The sequence below is a fragment of the Lepidochelys olivacea genome (assembly GCF_965140295.1).
Source record: "Lepidochelys olivacea isolate rLepOli2 genome assembly, chromosome: 10".
In the NCBI taxonomy this organism is placed as follows: Eukaryota; Metazoa; Chordata; order Testudines; family Cheloniidae; genus Lepidochelys; species Lepidochelys olivacea.
In genome coordinates, this window is record NC_140420.1 from 30,726,570 (window position 1) to 30,744,236 (window position 17,667).

The 17,667-nt window shown below is 54.3% G+C and overlaps 1 protein-coding gene across 1 annotated transcript in view; it reads left to right on the plus strand.

Moving 5' to 3' along the window:
• SEPTIN12 (septin 12) overlaps positions 1–17,667 on the plus strand; it is a 67,903-nt gene that overhangs the window by 5,709 nt on the left and 44,527 nt on the right. The window contains exon 2 of the mRNA XM_084642277.1: positions 8,470–9,816. Coding sequence (XP_084498403.1) covers positions 8,470–9,816 — 1,347 coding nt within the window. The remainder of the gene's footprint in view (positions 1–8,469; positions 9,817–17,667) is intronic.

The following is a 17,667-nucleotide window of genomic DNA, read 5'->3' on the forward strand; positions in this document are numbered from 1 at the left end:
GAATTGAAGGAGATATGTGAGTGCCCCATGTTCTGGGTCTGTGAAGCTGTAGAATCCCATAGGATGCCTGGAAAAGGGGGCAAGCCATCCACCTGCTGACCCTGATAAATCCCTGCCCTGCTAGAGAGCGTGTAATAAATGAGCTGGATCCGCGGGCCCCTGACCTCAGTTGTGCACTGGGTGGAGCTAACGGAAGTTGACAGACCAGGTTCTCCAGGGCTGAGAGCAAAGAGTGACCACGACAAGGGAATTAATGTCAGGTGCCCACCTCTGGGCTGGCTGGGGAGCATATCTCCTGCAGGGGGAGGCCTCCTGCCCCATCTCTACTCCACTGCTGGAAGACTTCCTCCTGGTGTACACCCCGCACCAGCTTGGCTCTTTAGGGCTGGCCAGGATTGGACATGACCTAAGTAGAGGTGGACCCACGAGTTAACCATAGGGGTTTAGCACGTTCTCCCTCCCCCAGTGCTGCTGCTCAGAGAGGGGCCTCTTCGTAGCAGGTATGCAGGGTGTCTCTGCTGTCCTTGTTCTTACCACAGCTGGCCAGCAGGGCAGCACCCAGCCGGGCCATAGAGGAAAAGGCCGAGGTGGGGAGCTCGGACGCAGCTTGGTAGTACTGTGCAGCGGAACACCAGGCCAGCCTCCAAGCAGCGCCCAGGGGAGTTCACTGACATCCCTGTTAACACAGCGCACCTCAGAGGCTGTGAAATAACAGATAAGGCGTGGAGAGGTGGGAATTTGGGCCTGTAAAGGGGCAGCCAGTAGCAGGTGTGGCTGGGTGGAAAGCGGAGGAGAACTGGGGTCTGCAATGAGGGGTGGATCACCTCATTCTGACAGCACAGCAACCAGGAACCTCTGCCAGCTGCGTGAGCTTTGCTATGCTACAGCACCGTGTGTGGGGACCTCCAACCCTGAGGCACAACTGCATTGTCTCCTCTTAGAGCAATTCTAGCCTTAAGCTACAACAGCGTCCCCTCGGACATACTGAATGCATTCAGGGCCGGCCACCTTGCAATACCAGTGTATCACCTTCCCTATAGCCCATCCCCAAGGCATGACTGCATCGTCTCCGCCCTAGCACTCAGGAACCCTCTGCACCCAGAGATCTGCCTGCTTCACCTGCCCTCTATCGCAGGACGGCATCTGCTGTGCTGGGACCTAATCTGCATCACCTCTGCTCTACTATAGCCCTCCCCGGGCTCTGCATGGCTTCCTGCTGGAAATGCTGTTCGCTTCTGACTCAGCAACATCGGTCATAGATGCTCCTTCTACCGTGACGGTGGCTTTAGTTTGGTCCTTCTGTTAGGATCCCAAAAGTCCCTCTCCCCTCCTCTTCCGCAGAAAGAGCAAGTATTCTAACCAGGGTTCATGTACGGAGCACACAGCTGCAAGAGCCTCTGCGCTTCAGAGCCATGATCACCCCCAGGCAGATCTCCCTTCTATACCGCCAATAATCATTATTTCCAAGCCTCCAGCCATTTCAGGGAGCAGCACCCGGGTCTTGGAGGACCTCTGGTGGCGGAACAGCTGTCCTAGTGGTTCAGAGCGGAACTCAGGAGGGGGAGGAGATGAGTCTAATTTCTGTCTTCCCCCAGGAGATCATAGTCCTTCAAGCCAGGGTTATGGTCTATGTCCAAGCACTGAGGTGCTCAATGAACCAACACTGTGTTCCCAGCCCCTTCTGGGGAACAGCTGATCAGAATACTGTTGGGTTTCTCTAGCACCGCTTGCCTTCCAGATATCCCATCTGTTGGGGTTTCTCGAGCACCGTGCCTGGGAGCGGGGCTGAGGGCGAAGCCATGTAGGCAGTCGTCGCAGCTCCGCTGTGTTCAGCACATGCTGGCATGCAGCATTGGACGGGAGAAGATGTGTTATTGGAGGCTGGCTGACTCTGATAAGCATTAATATGAGCTGGCACCGGTCATCTCCTAAGTCACTGATCAGCTGTGCACAGGTTAGCAGTAAGGGGAATTACATTTCAGGGGCCTGTGTGAAATGAACTGGTGGTTCAGGCTGGTTCCTTGTCCAAAGGTGGCCACATCATGATAACCACCCTGGCACCCTTGTGGGCATTCTCTGTGCCTGCAAGTGTTGCCAGCAGATCAGACTTGAGACTCATTGGCATGGCACTGTCAGGGGAAGGAGACTGCCCTATGTCACTCCAAGTTTTGGCATCTGGAGACCTACTAGAGTAGGCAGAAGAGACTTCAGTGTAAAATCTCATGCAGGGGGACTAGCCCCTCTAATAAAGCAGCAGTTGCCTGAGCATGGGTGAATGGTGAAAGGTGAAACAACCGAAGGTTTGGAAGCCGATTGAAATGATTCTCTGAGCTGTGTGAGTCTGCAGAACTGGGCTGTCGGTTTCAGGAGCACAGACTTCCTGCTACTGCTTGCTCCATGTACCATGGGTGAAATCCTGCCCCACTGAAATCAACAGCAAAACTCCCCTTGACTTCCTCGGGGCCAGGATTTCACCCCGTGTGAAGAGCCTTCCTTCCCCTGTCTTACAAGTTCTGCAGCTGCCCTAGCTGGAATGGGAGGGCAGGGGCCTTGGTCAGGCAGCTTCTCATGCGTGGGTGGTTTCAAGGGGAAACCCCTCTCGCTTCCATCCTTCTGAGTTTAGTCTCCTCTGGTTTCCTAGGACCCTCTGAGAGTCAGGGGCTGGGGAGGTGAAGGGTGAACCCCCTTTCCCACACCTGTCTGCATCTCTGGGCATTATTATGCCTTATTTGGCAGCTAGCATGAACCATCACACAGCATTGAACCTGGAGGGTTCTCAGGGAGGGCACTCTGTCCCCTTGCTCCGAGTGGGTACACAGCATGATGCCAGGATGGGGGCTGGCAGTGCACCTGCCCCTCTTGCCCAGCTAGGGTGACCAAATGTCCTGATTTTATAAGGACGGTCCCAATTTTTGGGTCTTTTTCTTATATAGGCTCCTTCCCTCCTCCCCCCCCACCCTCATCTTTCACACTTGCTGTCTGGTCACCCTATGCACAGCTGGGAATCCTGGGGCACAACCTCACCAAGCCCCATGGGTCCATGGTTTGCCAAGATCTTCACAGACTGTCCAGCTGGGGAAGAGGTTGGATCTCCTTTGTAACCCATGGCACCATGCTTTTGTCCCATGATTCCCTGCTTTGCATTATCCATTACAGGACTGGAGGAGGTCACGCTTGCCCAGCTTATACCAGTGCCTGGGCCTTGTGCTGAGCATCGGGGGAGAGCCTGGGAGGAGCGCAAGACCCAGTTCTAGTGAATCCTCTAAAGTGCTGCTCCAGATCAATGACACTAGTTCAGAGTGTGGAGCCAGGAGCACTGCCCCATGCTCACCCACCACCCAGTCTTCCCTTGCTGGGCTTGAACACAGGCCTCCTGCAGCTTGGCCCTTCACAGGAAGGAGGCCCAGGCCCCAGCGCTTTGAAACCTTTTAAGTCAGTGGGAGCTTTGCCATGTGGGCACAGATAGCGCTAAATCCAGCACGTGGTTTGACACAGTAATGCGGATAGTGACCAATACCAGCAAGCAGAGCCATCTGGGCCCTTCCGAGGGTCAGTCACTGCCTGTGCTCCCTCATCCCTGCAAGGCTGAGAATGGGGCTATTGGCAGATCTGTGGGAAGGGAGAAATGAGAGCCAAAGAGCCCTTTGGTCTAATCACAGAAACAGCTCAACACCCCAGAGGTGTGTGAAGTGCGGCGCGGGAGAGGGGAATGGGGAAATAGCAAATGGCAAGCAATATGCTGTGGAGTGCTGAGATCAGGGCACCAAATGGATCTGTGCTCAGCAGAGCATGTGTGTGTTTTGGAGGATGGGGGGAGAGCTGATGAGCCTGTATCTCGGGGAGGCCCCCTCGGAGCAGCTCCATTTGGCGTCGTGGGAGGCTGAGGCTTGGCTAATGTGTTTCCTGACCAGATGTGTTTACGAAGGGGTTCCAGCTGTGCGTGCCCACAGCAGTTTGTCTGCCAAGACGGAGACAACCCTGTGACCAGCGCCTTGGGCTGATCATCACACTCTTTACCATGCAAGTGTCCCGAAGGGCCTTGATTCTGATCTGAAGGGAATCGCCCTCTTCTGCGAGAGATTGGAATTCAGCCCCCTGCCCTGTTTTTCTGATGACGTGCAATGACTGCAAATAACCTCCCCCTCGCAGCTATTCTAACAAGAAGTTTAAGGCTAGCAGACATCTTCCAGCCCTCCCAAATCTCCAGCATCTCAGTGCCTTCAGCTGTTAAACAATCAGGATGTTTTCTCTAGCCCTCTGGCAGCGAGGGAGAATGTCCTTTGGGGAGGGAAGGGATTTACCTGCCAACCGATTCTCCAATTTTCACAACACTCAAAGAATTAAAAATGAACAGCAGGTTTGCTGGGGCAGTCGGAGAGGATGTAAATCCATGTCTTGCCTGTGAAAGAATGAGCTAACTTTAGGATAATAACTGTCTCTCTCAATAGCAGAGCAGCCTCCGGAGGCTCAATATAAGCATGTGTCCATTATTCTTATTATTACTTTCTATTCACGAGCACCTAATGCGCTCAGCTAGGATCACACCGCCTTTGTGCTAGGCACTGTCCAAACACACAGCAGAAGACGGTCCCTGCCTCAAAAAAGTTACTGTCTAAAAACAACACAGATGACCAGATATAGACATCAAATAGTGTTTTTTTTCAGAATACAAAAGTTGTAAGTTACAATTGGAATTGGCTGGAGAGCAGAATGTTAATTTCACAAAAAAGAAATCTTTGCGATTGGTTTCATTCCAAACCAGAATGAAAGGGCAAGAGTTGGACACTGTCCATGCAATAACAATTTGAGTGTTTCCGATCTAATCCTGTTGACAGGAAAATGTCGACATTTTAAAAATCAAAACAAACTACATTTTTCAAGGGCGTGAGAGCAAGTGGGGGGTTTCTATTTTTCTTGCTGTTGCGGAAAAGGAGAATTGCAAAGAAATTTAATGTTTTCACAAAACAGTCTGCATTCTTTGAAATGCCCCTTTTTGTCAAAATTCGCTGTCTCTGGAAATATTTCGCCCAGTTCTGGTTGCAATGTCTCCTGACTTTGCTCTTCACATAACAGCCTCCAGCATCTCCTCCATCAGCTGTCCTAGCCAGTGTCCTCTGCCATGATGCACCCTCAATGCCCTACTTCCACTCTACTCCAAGAGGAAATAGTAAGCCCCTGCCTTTAGTGGCCCTCATGTCAGTTACAGTCCAATAGCTCCTGGGTGGAGCAGGTCATCTTAGCCACATCTGCTGAGTTGTTCCCAGACCACGCTGCTTTTAGGGACGTGAGCAAGCACAGTCCCCGTGTGGATATAGATCTCTGTCCATTAGGTCAGAACAGCTCACCTTCCTGGGCATCAAGCAGAGTAGGAAACCAAGCAGGGTGTCGCTTCCCATGGGCAGTGCAAATCATGAGAAAATGCTCCGGGCCATCGCTAAGGAAGTGGTAGTTGTGGTTCTCCTCTGTGGTAGCTGGGCATAGAGCTGAGGTCAGTTGTGTACATATGCCACCCACACCTCTTTCCTGGACTTTGCTGAGAAGCCATCTTCGTATCTAGCTGTTTGTTACACCTGCTTGTTGTATCTCCTCTTAAATTAATGGCAAGCTCTTTGGGGCAAGGATTGTCTCTTACTATGTATTTGTAGGGTGCCTAGCACAAATGGGTCCCCACTGCAGTGACATTGTAATACAAACAATAAGATTTCTGCTAGAATGATCTGCAAAGTCGTTTAAGAGGTTGACCCTGCACTGTCATCTTTAGGTTTCAGAGTTAACAACCCAGTAATACAAATGGGGCAGTCAACATCTCTCGAAGCTATTGTTTCAGGCTCTCTGCAGACTCAAGCAGACATCCCTGCATTAGTTACATTCGGGTCATCTTTTCAAGTTTGTCTTCATATCCATGAGGGTTGGAAACATTTTTTTAAATGAAAGTTTAGATGTGGGGGAAGGGAAGAGGTCTGTGCTGCTGTGGAGTTGGAGAATACAGAGGGTCTTGCTTATCTGGGTCTTTCTGTGTGATTGTAACAGCACCTGGACCAATGGGAGCGGATTCTGATTGGGGCAGCTGCATGTTTCTGTAATAGAGCTATGAACAGTATTCTACACAGCAGTGTTCAAACAAGCCATGCTCTCCCCCTTCTTGTCAAATGCTTCTTCTGAAAACATTCCCCATAACTGAACTGGAATAAAGCATGTGCAATGGACTATATTCCTGCCGGGTGGGAATTCACTGGGGCTGGCCAAAGAAAGGAGAGAATCTGGCCCATTGTGACTGTGTGGTCCGTGTATTTGTTGACTTATGTGTGCTCTTCTTCGAGAGGGAGCCAGACCAACCCCCCCTCCCCCCAAAACATGCGCACTTCGGAACATTGTGGCTTTCTCACTCCAAGCCATCTCCTTCACATTTTTACATCTGTTGGAAGTACCTGCCAGCGGAGAGAGTTCGAGCTGCATTCCCCCCAGCCCCTGTGGAAGATGCCCTGCCACACTCTGAGGGGCTAATTTTGCTCTGTGGATAGCTTTGTCCTCTTCAGCCATTAGTTAGGCAGAGCGATTGCTGCCTCCTGCCTCAAACAGCTGCAGCCCACCCCCCCCCCCCCACCTCCTCCTTTTGCTAGGACTTCACACAGCCCAGCAGTGAGGCCATCTCATTTCACAAGCTGTCAGTGGTGGTGACTGATGGCTGGCTCACTACAGGACTCTGGCATCAGCTTGTCTGGGGCTCCAGTCCCAGGCTCTGCCAGCAGGGGGTGCTGTAAGGAATGGGGTAGGAGCGCTGGCTGTAGGGGAGCTCCCCTCTACTCCAGTCCCAGGCTCTGCCAGCAGAGGGTGCTGTAAGGAATGGGGTAGGAGCGCTGGCTGTAGGAGAGCTCCCCTCTACCCCAGTCCCAGGCTCTGCCAGAAGGGGGTGCTGTAAGGAATGGGGTAGGAGCGCTGGCTGTAGGAGAGCTCCCCTCTACTCCAGTCCCAGGCTCTGCCAGCAGGGGGTGCTGTAAGGAATGGGGTAGGAGCGCTGGCTGTAGGAGAGCTCCCCTCTACCCCAGTCCCAGGCTCTGCCAGCAGGGGGTGCTGTAAGGAATGGGGTAGGAGCGCTGGCTGTAGGAGAGCTCCCCTCTACTCCAGTCCCAGGCTCTGCCAGCAGGGGGTGCTGTAAGGAATGGGGTAGGAGCGCTGGCTTTGGGGGAGCTCCCCTCTACCCCAGTCCCAGGCTCTGCCAGCAGGGGGTGCTATAAGGAATGGGGTAGGAGTGCTGGCTGTAGGGGAGCTCCCCTCTACTCCAGTCCCAGGCTCTGCCAGCAGGGTTGCTGTAGGGAATGTGCCAGCAGCAATGGAACTCGTGGCGAATTCAGCCCTGAACTCCCTTTGCAATATTTGATTTGAGCCGGGTGACTCTGTTAGGGTGGGCAATGCCCTGCATTCTCCATGCCGTAGCCCAGACATAGCCTGTTGAAGCAAAGGGGGGGTGCAGGGGCAGCGCAGGGAGCAGATCTGATTACCCAGGATGCCCCAGGCAGGATCGTTTACATGTGCTGGTTGGAGGCGAAGAAGCAGTTAGCGTGCTGCTCCCGAGGGGCATGTTTGGAGCTCATGACACTGGTACAATCCAGCAAAGAGAGAGATGTGAGAGATTATAGGCCTCAGGAGGGGAGCCAAGAGCACAGCTCCAGTTTTCCATTGGGGAACTGCTAACAAAACCCTCTGTTCCATGCAGGCTGCAAAGAGGGAGCCCGGCCGATCGTCTGCCTCCCTAGCCCAGGCCTAGCCCCTCCACCCCACTAAGTTCAGAGCTGGGGAGAGCTTTGGCTGTGCTCTGCCTCATGGGGGGGGCTTGCTGGGCGGAGGATTTGAAAGGCAACGCAGCGGAATGAACCATGTAGCTAGCATGGATGCTGTGGGGAGCAGTGCTGGGTTGATTTCTCAGACCGGAGGTCGTGCCAATCTTTCCCCCATTTGGGTCCAGGTGGGTTTCATACCCTCGGAGTTCCACTTTGGATCTGGGCTTCAAATCTACCATATTTCCCCTGGTGCCAGCTCAGAACCAGATGGGGGCCAGACCATAAACTTGGGTCTGGCTCTGCCCAAAGCTGATCCAAGGCTTCTCCAAAACCCAGTGGCCGTTTGTGTGAATGCAGCCCCAGCTTGTACAGCGGGCGAGTTTCCTGTGCTTCCAGCTCTTGTTGGGACGCAGAGATAGTCCCAGACCTGATCCCCAAGGGTTTGAGCCCAAGGGGAGTCGTGTGGGCCTTTTGCTTTGATTTCTTTGCACAACTCTAGACCCTGCTAGAAGGGCAGGTGGGACTGAACGGGAGGAGGCTGCATGGCCACCGTTGGGGGCAGGAGTCGGCCTGTGAGGAAGGTTCCCGTGGGAGCCACGTGCTGGGTTTGCATGGTGCGGTGTGCGTCCTGGTGTGTATGGGCTGGGGGGTCCTGCTCTAACTCTCCCACCCTTCTCCTCTCTCCCTGCAGCGCTGAAGAGGTCGTTCGATATGGAGGATGCTGAAGAGGCTCCAGCTGTTCCTCCTTCCTGCCCGTTCAGCCCCAGCATGCCTGCAGACAGCCTAGCTGCGGGCAATAGGGAGAGCGGGCAGCTGGCCAGCCTCCCACCTCCCACCTATCAATCCCGCATCAGCCTCAGCTCGAGCCCCAGCCCAGCCCAAAGCCCTGTGCTGAAGACCAGGATTAGCACCAGCTTCTCCTTCAACAGAGGAACCATCCAGCTGGCCAGGGCCAACGGCGCCATGAGCTCCAGCCTGACCCGTGTTGCCTCTTTCCAAGCCAGGCTCGATCCCAACGGCTTCTCCTCCTCCTTGGGCCCGGGCAGCGAAAGCCTCTACAGCTCCTCCTCCAGCTTGGAGTGCCCGCCACCCCCCAGCACACCCCAGAGCGCTGCCCGGCAGCCAGAGCCTCGGGGGCTCAAGGCCGCCCCAGTCACCAGCCCGGTACTGAAGAAATTCTCTTCCCACAGTAATGTCTTCCATTCCGAGGCGGAACAGCCTGTCCAGCTGGTGTCCAAGGCCGGAGTGAACCATGGCTCGCTGCCCTCTCTGGACCTGCACATTGCCGAAGATCAGGGCTCCCCCATCCCACTCACTCCTGCCCTGGCTTTTCACTCTGCTGGAGCCTGGAGCAGTAATAGCCAGAACTGTGCCTTGCTCCGAGAGAAGAGCAGCACACCCATTAGTAGGGAGCCTTCCTTCTCTTCCTCTTCCTCCTCTTCTTCCTCCTCCCCACTCTCCGATGCAGCCCAGCGGCCCAGTCTGAGCCCCGCTCCTCCACCCTCCAGGCGGCCACCGAAGCTGCAGAAATTCCCCATCAGCCTGGATGGTTTGATGGGGAAGCCTCTGGATGGCTCTGATCCAGCGCCGAGTGCTGACTCTGCATCCAGACTGGTGCCAAGGACGCAGCTCCAGCTCAGCCTCCGCACCAGCCCCAGCCTGTCTCGGCAGCCCCCCGGTAGGGCCAAGGAGGATGCAGTCGCAGCCGCTGTGAGTGGTGTCTCTGCAGTGCCCTCTCCAGGGAAGTGCCCAGGTGCCCAGGTCAATGAGAGCCCTTGGCCACCGTCTCTGTCTCCTGCTCAAGCTGCTCCTTTCAGGCTCATGTCTCGGCCTCAGATAATGCAAGTGACTTCTCAACCCTCCTTTCTTGGGGGCCCAGCAGCACCCAACCCAAGGGAACATGTCAGATCCGTGGCTGAAAGAGTCAACTCCTTCTCCAGTTCCTGCCCAAGGGAAGCCCCTTACATGGGCCCGACAGGTTCTCCCAGGGTCTTTTCTATGAGCGAGGAGATGCACAGCCGAGAGAAGACAAAGGAAGGTAGGACTTTTCTCTTTCTTATCTCTCTGTTGTATTCTGCCCAACGCTGCTTGAGGTCAATGAGAGCTGAGCATGAGCATCCAGGGCACAGCATTGTCCTGTGTGTTCAAGGCTGCCCTGTCAGATGTCTCTTCTCCTAACTCTGCTGGTGTTGGTGAAAGAAACTGACACCGCATGAGCTGGGATCTGCAGCTGGGAAGCACTGCCAGGCTTGCCAGTCCCAAACAGTCGCTCTCTCTCTTTCCCCGCTTTCTCCAGCTGATGGGAACCTCTGTGTTCGGAGGTAGCAGGCATGAGAAGGACCTCAGCCAGAGACGTTGCCGAGGCATTTGCCATGCTGGGGCTGACGTACTCTTTGAGCCAGCCCTCGCGTCCCTGGATCAGCTGTTCCTCTGGCTTTGGGGGCCAGTCCCGGGGGAGAGCTAGATGTGGGGCCAGATGAAGGAGCTCAGAAGGGGTTACACATGGATGAGTGGGAGTCTGAGTGGGTGTAACTTACTATCACATTCTGGAGTGCAATCCAGACCAGTAAGAGGCTGTGTCACCCCTCCCATATCCTGGGGTGCCTCCCAATGCCTTGCTGCGGTAGCTCCCCTGGGGGCCGCTTATAAGCAGCCTGCCAGCATTCAAGTCATGCCCTGAGCATCTGTGTGTAGCTGAAACCTGCCAGCCACACTGTGGCTTTCACCAGCCTCGATTACCACATGCAGGGTGACCCCAACATACTCCCAGTCCTGGATTCTCCCCCAAAAATGTATGTTCTGTACTGCACTGTCCAGCCCTTTCCTGGACAGTTCAGATAACAAAGGTCCATTGTCTCTGTAAGGGAACAATATACAGTAACTTGAGACCTTAAATAGAGTTACCCACACAGTTCACAACACTGGATTAATTTTGATTATAGAACAAAAAATGTTTATTTACTACAAAGAGAGAGGTTTAAAGTGAGAATAAATCGTAGGGCATTAACGTTAGAAATGGTTACAAGGAAAATAACGATGCAACACTTTCTAAACTTAACAAACTAGACTTGGTTGAAGGTGAAGGTCTTACCGCAGGTTGCCAGTATCATTGCTGACCAAGTTTCAGGTCAGGATCTGCAGTCAGAGTCCACAGGCCGTCTTCTTTGGTGGAAAAGAGAGAAATGGCCAGGGAGAGAGAACTTGGGGTGTTTAGTTCAGTCGCCCTTTGAAATGCATTTCCCTGAGAGTGACCCCTCGGTAAAGTTCTTTCCAGCGGAGAGCAAGCAAGGAGACATGTAGTCTTGTGGGGGGAGAGGTTTGCTAAATTGTTTGCTAAGCTGCAGATCTGTTCCTTCCTGGCCAAAGAATGGTCACTTGATAGGTGATTGCCCATCAGCTTCCACCCCTGGCCAGGCGTCAATTTGTCCTTTGTCTTTGAGAAACAGGTACCCTGCCCCAGACTTGTCTAGTAAACACACTTCAGTCATTATTTTAGCTTCTGTTCATAACTTTCCATGTAAATGTTGCTGCGTACATTTTACTATGACATTGCTGGCCAGTGAGTTACTCGTTTTCCAATGAAGCCTCACAAGGCATATTTTGCACAAATATTATTCCACTAGTGTGCGGGGTGTGAATACAGGGGTGTGTTCCATTGCACTTACACACCGCAGAACTAGGAGGAGGTGTGGCCGAGAGTACGGCTGCACACAGTGATGGCTCGCAGCCATGTTTTGATTGGCCGATCGGGCTTTTCTGATGTGACAGCTCCCAGCACTGCCTGCTGGGTCCTCATCATGAGTCACAAAATCAGTTCAAATGGCTGCTGGGCCACCAAGAGCTGGTGAACGTGAGGCTGGGGAGAGTGACTGGGGCACTTTACCCTGATGCTGGCCTCCTGGTTAGTCCCTTCAGCCTCCAAGATCTCAGGCCTCGGGGCTCCTGCTCCTGGGCTCTGCCTCACCCAGACTCAGGGGGCCCGGTTGGGAGGCTAAAGGAGGCATTGGTTCTGTTGTGTCTCAGTAAGGGGATGCAAGCCCAAGGGCGTCTGTAAGTGGTGTTGTGAGGGGTGATTGTCCAATGGCTCTTATTGCTGGGACTGGGAAGAGGGCCCCGTGAAAGTCTAACAGGTTAGAAAACTGCAGTGGGCTGGAGGTGATGGGGGCCTGAGAGGAGAATGTGTCTGCTGCATATACCCCTGATCCCACACGCTGGGGGGAATTAGACCCTAGGTTTCACACTACAGGCTCTGTTGAATTATAGCCAGCCTCTTGTCAGTAACTCTGTCCTGGGAACCAGAGCAGACTTAATCTAGACAGGCATCCCTGAACTGGATCTGGAGTCAGAGCTGAGCTGGGCCCCGTCTCCAGGATGAGCCAAACTAGCCCCTCTGATCCACATCCTCCAACGTTCTGAGGAGCTCACCCCAGATCTTGGTGCATATCGTGGAGAACCCAATCAGGGTCCCACCTCGCTGGGCGTGGTCTGCACCCCAAACGAAAGACAGCCCTGGCCCCAAGAACCTTACAGCCTGGGTATATAACAAGAGACAACCGGTGGGTACAACAGACAGACAGGGAGCACAAGGCGACCACGAGACCATTGAGATTCAAATAAGTGTTGGGGAAAGGGGTGGGGGAAGATAGAGAGCTCTGTTTGGGCCATGTTGGTCTGGTCTGCGCTGACCTGGTCACAGATATCCCAGCTGGCCCCCATTTCCCTTCTCTCTGCCCCTGGTGATGGGCAGGCCTCCTAGGGCCATTTCTGCTGAGAAGGCAGGTCAAGACACATGGCAGAACCCACGCCAGGGCCATATTTGTAATTTAACACAGGGAACTCGCACAGAAGCCCCCCTCCTTTCCTTGACACAAGGACAGGTGCTGAACTCCAGCATCGTTGCCTCATTTTCCTGGGGCTGGAGAAGGTGGCAGTTGGCCAAGTGCCTTGCCATGTTTCACCTCCCCGAGCAAGCAGGGCGCAGCTGGCAGCGTTGCGGGGAGCTGGGGCCGAACAGTTCTCTTGGCAGTGGTCTCTTTCAAACAGATCCCTGAAGTGGGACCCTCGGTGAAGACTACATCCTGCAGAGGCCCGCCATCCCTAGGCACTCCCTACTCTGCAGTGCCATTGGCTCTGTAGACCTGTTCACCGCTTCTGCTGATCCCACTTGCCCCCGCTTTATACTGCACTGTACACTTACAAGCTAGTGAGTTTGCTGGAAAAGCATTTTGGGGCCCTGTGTGACACTAAGTATCTATCCTGTCTTTCCATCCTGTAGTGTCCTATCTATCCATCTAGGGGAATATCTGGCTACCATTACCCCTCGGGTCAAAGAGCCTGACAATCATATAAGGTATCCAACACGCCTGCAAGAGAGGGCAGTGATAATATCCCCATTTTACAGATGGGAAACTGAGGCCCAGATCCTCAAAGGCATTTAGGCGCCTAACTCCTCTGGATTTCAGTGGAAGTTAGGCACCTAAATACCTCTGAGGATTTGCGCCTAAGTGACTTGCCCAACGGCATGCAGGGAGTGTGTGGTGGAGCCAGGAATTGAACCTACGTCTCCTGAATCTGGCTCCTTCACTGCAAAGGCTCTCTTCATCTTGGCTGTTGTCTCCTCCTGACATGGGGCCTGAGCAGTAAGAGCATAACACAAGGATCCCCCCCGCAGGGAAAGCTTTTAAATGTGCCAACCCTACATCCACGGTGGCTTTCTAGCCACGCCCCCCATGACATGTTCCAAGCAAGACCAGTGATGGGCACCATATCTGGGTTTAAAAGAGCTGGCAAATCTCAGCCCACACCCTTGTCACCAGCAAGGTCAGAGTTCTCCATTACCTGGAGCCTTCCACCCCCTTTGCTTATCACTGTTCATAAACCTGCCACTTACTCTTATCAGCCAGAGACTGGGAAGGTTTGTGGTTCCCACTGGAGAGCTTGGCTCTGCTGGGACAAATCCTGAGCAAATCGACCCAGCAAAGCAGAGTGGTTCCTAGGACTTCTGCATCCCCACTGGAGATGGAGCCTGCCCTCTCCCCTCCCTGTGGCAGTAACCAGATCTTGGTCTGCAGAGCGCAGTGTTTGCTCAGGTAAGGAACGGACTAGGCCTGAAAGTGGCTGATAACACTGTGCGGTTTGAGCTCATCTCTAAGCCTGCATGCCCTGAGAAAGCTCCCTCTGGGAACAGGGGGCGTGGGGAACGTGCACAGGCTGCGTGCTCGCTGTTTGGAGCGACAGGCGCTGCACAGCGCTGAGTGTGAACTCCGGTGGACTGGCCGTGGGGCGGAGGAAGATCGCTGTGGGTATCCCAGAGCTCCCGTGGCTGGCGTCCGAGCTGGCACTGACAGGGCAGTCCTCTGGGAAGCTCACACTGCCAAGGGCCTGGCTAGCATTGGGGATCAGACCCCCGGGGTATGTGGCTGAAGGGTCCCATCTCCCAGGAGCGGACACAGAAGGGGGCAGAATGAGCAGGTTTGCAGGGTGTTCCACTCATCCCTTCTGCTGGCTTTCAGCATAACAGACTATCTTGCAGAGAGTCCCGCTGTAAGTCTGAGCCCAGTAGATGTGTCTGGGGCACAATCCCACAGCCCGCACTCACTCACTCTTAGACCTTACTCACCAGGTCGCTTACTGAAGGCAGTAGGACTATGTGCTGAGTATAAGCAAAGCCGGAGTTTATGGGGGAACTGGCTGAGGCTGATGAGCAGTCCTGGCTTACTGCCTTTATATTAAACCAGTTCTTTACCCCACACTTTGGCAAGGGAAGATTTGATACCAGACCCCAGTTCTCTCCGTTCTGTTTATTTCCTTCTGGACAGTTTTTTGGCCCCTGGGAAAAGATCCCGATTCAGCAAGGTGCTTAAGTCACGAGCAGCCCCACTGCCTGCACCACGATCCCTTGCTGAGTTCAGCAGAACCACTCTGGTGATTTGTGTAAGGGCTTGCTGAAGTGGGGCCTGTAGCCATTGTCCTGTCTTTATTGTACTGAAGATTCCATTAAAGCTGGTTCTTCGAACAGCTGATTTCAAAGGCAGCAGGTCCCTGGCAGGGGTGAAAGTAAGTTAGAGGACTTACTGGTACCCCAAGTCTTGAGCAGGGGGCGTGGCCTCAACCAGAAGAGGCGTGGCCTCAACTGGAAGAGGCAGGGCCTTAAATCCCCGGACCCTTTAAATCTTGATTTAAAGGGCCAGGGCTCCAGCTGCAGTAGCGGAAGCTGGGAGCCCAGGGCCCTTTAAATAACCCCTTAGCTCCCAGCTGCAGAGGCAGCTGGAAGCCCCGGGGCTCGGGGGCAATTTAAATGGCCCAGGGCTCCAGCTGCCGCTACCGCAGCCGAGCCCCAGGCCCTTTAAATCACTGAGGAGCCCTGGGGGTTCTCGGCTGCCACTGGTACCCCGGGGCTCTGGGCTCTGGCAGAGCTTTAAAGGGCCTGGGGCTCCGCTGTGGTAGCAGCTGCCGGAGCCCCGAGCCCTTTAAATCCCAGCTTGAGCCCTGCTGCCCGAGTCCTGGGGTAGCGGTGGGTGGCCTCCATCGGGGATTTAAAGGGCCCCAGGGCTCCAGCCGCCGCTACCGCCCAGGCCCTTTAAATGCCCACCAGAGCCCCGCTGCTGCTACCCCAGGGCTTTGGCAGCGGGGCTCCAGAGGGGATTTAAAGGGCCGGGGCGGTAGCGGTGGCTGGAGCTCCGGGGCTCTTTAAATCCCCGCCAGAGCCCCCCACACCTACCCCAGGACTCGGGCAGCAGGGCTCAGGCAGGGATTTAAAGGGTTTGGGGCTCCAGCCGCCGCTACCGCCCCGGCCCTTTAAATCCCCTCCGGAGCCCGACCGCCGCTACCCCAGGGCTTGCTCAGGCCGTGATTTAAAGGGCCCCGGGGCGGTAGTGGCGGCTGGAGCTCTGGAGCTCTTTAAATCCCCACCAGAGCCCCACCGCTGCTACCCCAGGGCTTTAAATTGCCCTCTGGGAAAGCCAGTCCTGGTACGGCACACTGGCTCTTACCGGTATGCCGTACCGGGGCGTATCAGCTTACTTTCACCTCTGGTCCCTGCGCTACTCTGGAGGCTGTGAAACTCTTTAAACAAATTCCTGATAAGGGACAACCCCTGATTTTGAAGAAAGGCAAATCCCAGCTGCCTGAACCCTGGAGATAAACAAACCCGCACAATGACAGGTGGGCCACATTGGCTCTATAGCAGATTCCTTAGACGCATGCCTGGGTCCAATTCAAATTAGGAATAAGCTTGTTCCTCCCTCGCCAGCCCTCCTGGTCCCTGAGCATACCTGTTCCTGCCCTCTCCCAAACACAGGGCTCCCCACAGGACTTTCCAGAGGGAGAGCCTCCAGGCATGGCTCAGTGCATACATTGGGACTGCCTCCTCCCGATTCCTCTGGGACTGGAACAAGCCAGCTTTGAGCTTCAGCAGGAACCTTAGCCCTTCTTTGCATGCACGGGGAGCCTCTAGCTGTCCAGCTTAGGTATTGGTAAAACGTCCATGAATTTGGCAAGATGTTTTGGTGTCACTGAATCTGCATTTTTTTATTTTTTTGCCAAAAAAGATTTGTCCTTTCGCCCAGCTGTCTGGGAGTGTGTGGGGCTGGAAGTGTGTCCACTCCGTTTGGGCCAGGTTTGGGGTTTCCTGCCTTGGTGCTGCCCATTGACCTTTGTGATGGCTGATTGACACATCCATTGCTGCTAACACATCTCAGCGTTGCTCCTGGGTTTCTTTGATCAGTTGTTGATGAATAACAATTATCTTCTGTCCCCTCTTGGTCCTCCAAGCAGGGGAAGCCAGCATTGCAAGCTCCTCACACTTCCTTTCCAAGGTGCCTCAGACCTACCCCAGAGGGCCCTCCTCTACGAGAGAGAGAATAGTGCAGTCTCCATGGCCCATTCCACCCTTAGCCTCCCCCCAATTAGTGACAATGAGGATGGTTTTTGTCATATGGACACATGTCTGCTGAGAATTGGAAGGAAGCAAACAAGCTTATGTCATCCAGGCCACCAGACAGCCACCACATGAAAGCAACTATCAGTGACTCTCCCATCTGGATCCCATCCAGGCCAAGCTAGCGTCCTAGAGGAGAGAGACTCTCCAGTCCATTCTGATCCTCCAGGCCACTCAGGTTTCCTGGGCCTTTCAGTTCCCCTGAGACAGACAAAGGAATTTCGTTTTCCAGTAGCCAAGTTCTAGGCACGAGAAAGCTGCTCAGGATGCAGGCTTGGGCCTGCTCATCTCCCCGGGAAGCTAGCACACCGAGCAATGGGGCAGCAGGCCATGTTTCGCTTCCACTTCTTGTGTCAGGGTCGCCCACAAAGATCCTGGGGCTCCCGCGATAGCGGGGGAAGAGGACAAGTGGCTCAGGGCTGGAATTTCCGCTCCCCTCTTGGCAAAACATCTTGTTGGCCAAAGCCCCCATTTTACCCAGTTGACATGAAAGCCCTAACTGCTGAGATGGGAGCTCATGGGCTGTCTGAGGTAGAGGACGATGCCTGCTTCTGCAGTGAGGTGGGACTATGCTGAGCAGTGGGGGCGGGTCTGTGTTCTTGGAAGGGGGCGATAAAATGATGATGGGACCAAAGGGTTATTTGTATGTCGTTCCTCGGTTCTCCAGTACCGATTCCAACCTCAGATCTTCAGTCTACCCCCCACCTATAGCAGGGTCTGGAATTGGATTGCTAATGGCTTGCATCTCATTAAGCTGAAGTCTCTCCTGGCCGTCTGAGGTAGCTATCCCATTGAAAGGCGGGAAATCTCCGGGCAAGAAAGGGGACGGTACAGGAGCCTGGTACTTGACTTCCGTGAGTTTTCTCATGTTCCTGCCAGGCCAGCACTGCTTCAAGTGTGGCAGTTTTCTTGGCAGTTTTCACTTCTGCTTCTGCTCCCATCCAGTCCTGC